The sequence below is a fragment of the Melanostigma gelatinosum genome (assembly GCF_949748355.1).
Source record: "Melanostigma gelatinosum genome assembly, chromosome: 22".
Taxonomy (NCBI): domain Eukaryota; kingdom Metazoa; phylum Chordata; class Actinopteri; order Perciformes; family Zoarcidae; genus Melanostigma; species Melanostigma gelatinosum.
Genome location: NC_136655.1, coordinates 3,507,574 through 3,513,653, shown reverse-complemented (window position 1 = coordinate 3,513,653; position 6,080 = coordinate 3,507,574). Strand labels below are relative to the sequence as shown.

The 6,080-nt window shown below is 44.4% G+C and overlaps 1 protein-coding gene across 1 annotated transcript; it reads left to right on the top strand.

Moving 5' to 3' along the window:
* Window positions 1-4,456: 4,456 nt before the first annotated feature.
* Window positions 4,457-5,952, top strand: pmch (pro-melanin-concentrating hormone; the record flags this gene model as incomplete). Its single annotated transcript, XM_079294850.1, has 3 exons — window positions 4,457-4,696; window positions 5,625-5,766; window positions 5,903-5,952. The coding sequence occupies 3 exons, from the start codon at window positions 4,457-4,459 to the stop codon at window positions 5,950-5,952; spliced, it is 432 nt and encodes a 143-aa protein (XP_079150976.1).
* Between the last annotated feature and the right edge of the window lie 128 nt (window positions 5,953-6,080).

Genomic DNA, 6,080 nt, shown 5'->3' with positions numbered 1-6,080 from the left:
CTCTGGCTGAGCTTGTGTGGAGATTCTAGAAACTTCCAGAAGGACAACCGTCAATGCAACACTCTACCGATTGGGTCTTTATGGCAGAGAGGCCAGACAGACGCTTCTCTGTAGAGAAAGTGCAGTTGAAGTTTGCAAACAGTTTGCAAAAAAGCTGTCGAAAGTGCTTCTACTGAGTTAAGGGCCTGAATACTGTCGGTTATTTAAATGTATTCCTTTGAATACATTTGCAAAGGATTCCAGCAATAAGGCTGCAACATAACAAAATGTTAAAGGGTTGAATACTCTCTGAAATTCAAACACTCATAAAACCTCTGGGGAAACATCATCCTGTAAAGACAAAACTCCCTCTAATATGAAACATCGCACTGGTGAACCGCTTTTATGAGGAACACAAACCGCAGACACCTGCAAAGCAGAGGTTAGTCTCTCTTAAGACATTTTGACTCCAGATAAAGCCGTAACTGGAGCTGCAACGTTGTGCATGGTGCAGGATGACAAAGTGATACTTCCTAAGAGGTGGCGGGGTCTGCCAAAGCAAACATAGCTGGGGCGTGGTGCTCCCCGAGGCCAGAGATGCATGTTCAGCTCTTTGGAGGATGACTGCTTGAGCTCCAACTCACTCACTGTCAGCACTTTTTTTTTTTTTAAACGGATGTATGTGGTACAACAATCAAACCAGGATATATATTGTTTCTCTGGCCGACGTGCAGCAAACGCCAGAGATTGAAACGTGAGCAGCAGGGAGGTCGGCGAGGTCCCGGTCATCGCGGCCATCCTGGATGTTATTTCATCCGTCTCTATGACTAATACACAATCGATTGTGGTCCAATTGCCGGCTGCAAGCTTGCAAGATTTAGAGTTCAAATAAATCCGAGAGAAATTGTGCGCAGAGATGCCTGGGCAGTGGCAGGTAACCAAGCCATCACAAATAAGCCAATTATCAAAGTGAATACAGACGTACAATATCATGCTGTTATTATTCTAAAACACACAAAAGCCAGGATGTCTTAAAAATGCTCTGTTTATCCTCTTTCATGTGCTAACTTTGGATTATATGGAGTGCAACACAAAGATGTTTGAACAACCTCAAGAGGATGTTTCTGGAAAGAACACAATCCCTTTCCCATTGATCTGCGTGCACTCACAACCCAGGGCATCTGAGGACACAGGCTTTGGACCGAGCCCTGAAACACAATCTCTCCACACTCTTCAACTCCTCATTTTAAGCACACAATTGTCTTTTGAATGACCTCGTGGTCTTTTTTTTCTTCTTTTTTTTTAACTACACTCACCAATTTTTACTTATTCTACTGGTTGTACAGGAAAAGTGGCTGTAAGGCTTCATCAGTCTTCAGCCATTCATTTATTTTTTCCAGTAGGACGCACAGGATTTCACTTATCTGGCTTTAACTTCTGCTCCTTCTGTTGTCAACTCAGCATTCGTTGTCACTAATCCCAAATATTCTCGTATCCGAAGGCCAGCATCTTGGTTAGCGATGAGTTGATCATGAAAAATACACAAATAGCTTTGTGTCACATCTTATTTTTGCCATAAGCCAAGGCCAGATGCAAACGGAAATAGAGACACAGGAGCCCAACAAGTGCACCGCGAGCTTAACTACAACGGGAATGTTAGCAGTCGGATTAAAGCATGTGTTCGAAAAAAAAAGCCCAAACCATTGGAGGAGATTCTCCCTCTTTCTCAGTTTCAGTCGACAGTGGAAATTCACTGAGGCTTGATTATAGCGGGAGAGAGTGTTGGCTCAGCTGTGTGCTTTAAGAACCCATGATGTCAGAGCCTTATTTTCCTTGGAGAGACTCTCATCAGCTGCATTGTTCCAGGAAACTATGGTCTGTTCTCTGGGCAACAACAACAAAAAAACAAAAAAAACTGCCTGAAATGTGGTGGGTTTGCACCCGCATTTATGCAGCATGCCGCCCTCAAGACTGCAGCACAAACATGCAGATATCATGCAAGCATCGAGCCCATCCCTCCCTCTGCTGCGACACTTTTATTTCCTTCCATTAGAAGACGAGTGTCGTGATGAAAGGCAGAGTGATAATACATGATTGTAATAATGTGTTGGCCCCCGGGGGATTATAAAACAATGCTTCTGATGTCATAGGGCGCAGACTTCTGAGGCCTCTTCATGCACAAAGCTGTGAGCGGTGTGATTGAAATACTGCAGCTGACAGGTGATGAAAAAAAGTACTCCGCAGCTCCCTCAGCTTCAAAATTCAAACCATGCGTGAGGCCGAAACCAAATCTGGATGCAATTACGAACGCATACAACAAAGCAAAACCAAACAGAAATCAGCGACAGCACCGTCGGTATGGAATAAACTGTACTGGCATCGGTTGAAGATATGACGAGCTGTGTTGTGGAAACGTAAAGATTTCGTAAATAATGTTCATGGATACCCACAGAATCACATCTGGTCCTCATAAGATTATTTGACTGTTGGCTTTTTTTTGCTAATGTTCTTTATTAGAGAATTATGGTAATGATTTCTTAGAAATTCAGATCAGGAGGAAAGAAATCACAGTTACCAGAAAAAGACCGTCACCACAGCTCAGAGTTCATTGAAGCTTCGGATCAGGTGGCATCGGTTTGCAGGTTGTCTACTGTCCATGTGAGCGCATTAATGCAGACAGAAATATGGAAAAAAAGGGGAAGGAGAGATCATCAGAAAGACAGCGAGAGCAAGAAAGGTTACGACAACAGAGCATGAAGCTCACAAGTTCAGTTGTGCTTCTGCTGGAACGGCTGTGCCCCTGTGGACAAGTTCAGTCCTTCAGTAGAAGTCCTCGCCCTCCAACAATAATACTTACAAAATCAAGGCTGACCGCTCCAAGTTAAATCACTTCAGCTGAGTTCAATAGCTATTATTCATGTCCCGGCTCTCCATCTCCTGCGCCACGGCTTCTGTGATGTTAATAAAGCCTTTTGAGCCGAGAAGAGCTATGTCAACATGAAGGCCCTTTGGTTTATGCTTGCCTCCGCCTTTTATCCTCAGCTGATGATGGTGTGGGTTCTTGACGATCAAGGCTTGATCACAGAGCTGTGGCAGATCAAATTCTCCTTCAAATGAATAGTAAGACATTTGGGGCGAAAAAAAGGTTTATTTGCTTTCTTAGCATCTCAAAGCTCAACAATAAACACATCATGTCTGATATCAATTGGAAGAATAAATGGTGACATTGTAGTGTTTGGTTTCTGCCAACCACAGGACTCGTTCTGATGGCATCCTCCGTTTTCTGAAAAGTGAAGCCAATGCAGAAGTGCCCTTAACTTGCATTATTTCTTCTGGCCATCAGGGGGCGACTCCTCTGGTTGTATAGAAGTCTATGAGAATATGAGTCTACTTCTCACTTATTTATTACCTCAGTAAACATTGTAAACTTGAGTTTATGGTCTCAATCTGTAGTTTCAAGTCTTCTTCAATACAGCAATACTTTGTGATTGACATGTCGCTTACTCTGCGTTGTCCGTTCTGGAAGTTGTCCGTGTTTTTATCTTACAACTTTAACACTTTCTTCAGGTCATGACAGCACATTATAACCTCTTTGGTCACTGAAAAATGTCTTAGTCAGCGTGAGGTTGTACTTCGCTCCACCCTCTTGTATAAATTCTGGTTGCAAAAAGCCAAAACGGCAACGGGCAAAATTCACGATGGCGACAGGCAAAATGCCAAACACAAGACTCCAAAACGGTAGTCCACAAACCAATGGGGGACTTCACAGTGAAGTCTATTCTTCGATACAGCATTGTTTGAATGTCAACATTTCTTTTACAAAAAATACATTTCATGAATGTGTTTTATATCAGCCTCCGATCACGTTTGCAGAAACACACAATGCCACGTTGTCAACGTTGTGTAACGATTGGTTGGGTTAAGGCAACAGGACGACATTATGTCGTCATTCAACGTGTCTGGTTTGAAAAAACGTACATCTACACCTGGTGACGGGCTGCCACAGCAGTGCTTTAAGCTCAACGCTAACGCCAGCACGCTAACATGCCGATGTTAAGCGGGTGTAATGTTACACGTTCACCATCACAAGCGTGTTCGCGTGTTTACTCTTCTCAGCATGACAACGAATAAGTGGATTTCCCATCATGACTCATGATGTTGTGGGTCGTATTAGTGTCACCAGTTCATGCTGACCTTTTGTTACGGCCGTCTTTCATGCGACGCAGCCGGTCTCTGTCCGCTCGCCTGCTGGGTTCATTTCAGCGTGTGGATTTTGAAGCAAAAGAGTCACAATTAATTCCCGCCCTTTTGACCTGCTGTGGGCAGCCATGCAGGAGACATGACGCTTTCTTACATTGAACAGTTCTAGGTTCAAAATGCTCCTCTCACTGAATATATAAGACGGGTGAAAACACCGTCACAACACTCGCTAGGTGAGAGAAGATCAGTCAAAGACGGCCGAGCTATTACAGACGTCATGATCGTGTACTCTGTCCTGTATACTCTGGTGCTCTTCTCTTCTCTGAGCAGCCACTCGGTCACCGTCGCCATGCCTGCATCTAAAGTAGAAGACGGCGTACCGGAGCAAGATGGCTTCTTCCTGGGGGGTGAGCCCATGACTGAGCCCGCTGTGGTCCCCCTCGCGTATAGACGAAACCTCGTGCTGGACAACGACATGGGGGATGAAGACGGGAGCCCGAAAATCATCATCGTCTCAGTAAGTGTCACGTTGCAATTGTTGTTTTCAAAGTTTGTTTAAATATCTTTATGAATAAATCATTTGCTGATTAGTGGTGTGTATCACCCAGGGCACTTTTTTTCTTTTGTTATTTGGGGGAAGCAACCCTTTAAAGTAGTGAGCTCAACAACATATTGATCCAATCTAAAGTTACCAGCTGTTTGGACTACTCTTAGTTACGTTATCCCAAATAAATGTACTATATCGGTGATTCTCAGTTTGCAGTCGTTGAACTCTGCCAATAACAGTCATGCACCATAACTATTCATTGTATGAGATCTCTTCCCATAAACAACCGCAGTTAACCATCGTTCAACAACAACAAAGAGCACATTATCTCCATCCTGCGGCTGAACGTTTGACCCTTTTCAATTGGTCACCGTCCTTGTGTCGACTGCTAAGTCAATATTTGATACACATCTGAAAACTTTCACAGCAGCGCTGGAAAACCGGGAAATACTATTAGCTGAAAGGTCATATGATCACAAGCCCATAAAGATTTATTGGAACCACAGTGGGAAGAATGATGATGTATCTGTGCTCACTCAAACATTTGGCTGCGATGCGTTGAGTTTATCTGGCGGTTGCGTCTCCTGTGTGTCATGAACATGGTGGTTATCTCTGCGGTAATGGGAAACAGGCGGCCATGTTGGAGAGAACAAAGCCATCTGGGTGAACCGAAGGTGGAAGAAAAACGGGCCACTGTGAGATCGTAAAAGCGGGGAAACACATTTCTTCCATTTGGGGTTCCTGTGGCTTGGATCAGCTGGTAAAGACGGATCCAACACCTGTGCTGCAAGTGAAAAGATGTTTGAAAGCGGACGATCCAGAGTTCAGTTCGTGCCGTATGGAAAGTTGTGTGGTCTCATGGTGTCACATGGAATCACCGATCAATACTGTGTTGCAGGACGTGGGGCTGAGAGGACACAGTATCCGTGGGCTGAACCGGGCTGCCAGCCGGAGCCTTCCTCTGCTCACAGACCGACGCTTGAGCTACACTCCGGCTGAGCACAGTTTCAGAATTGAACGCAGAAACACCGACATCGACAGTAAGTATGCAAACCCCAAAAAATGTTGAGTATCCTCTCTAATATAAATAAACATACCCAACCAATAAAGTGTATTGTGATATGAAACTACTTGATATTCATGAATGCATGTATTCTTCACTCTCTTTCCTCCTAGTGTTGCGGTGCATGATAGGAAGAGTGTACCGACCCTGCTGGCAGGTGTAGATGTTTCCCTGCCATCCAGCCCCGAATGTGCTGCAAAAGAATTCTTCCTTACGGACCCTTTTACAGCAGACATCAAGAAATGTGTGCGCGTGTTAACGGAAGTGTCGTTTCGCCCCAGCCACCCAGAC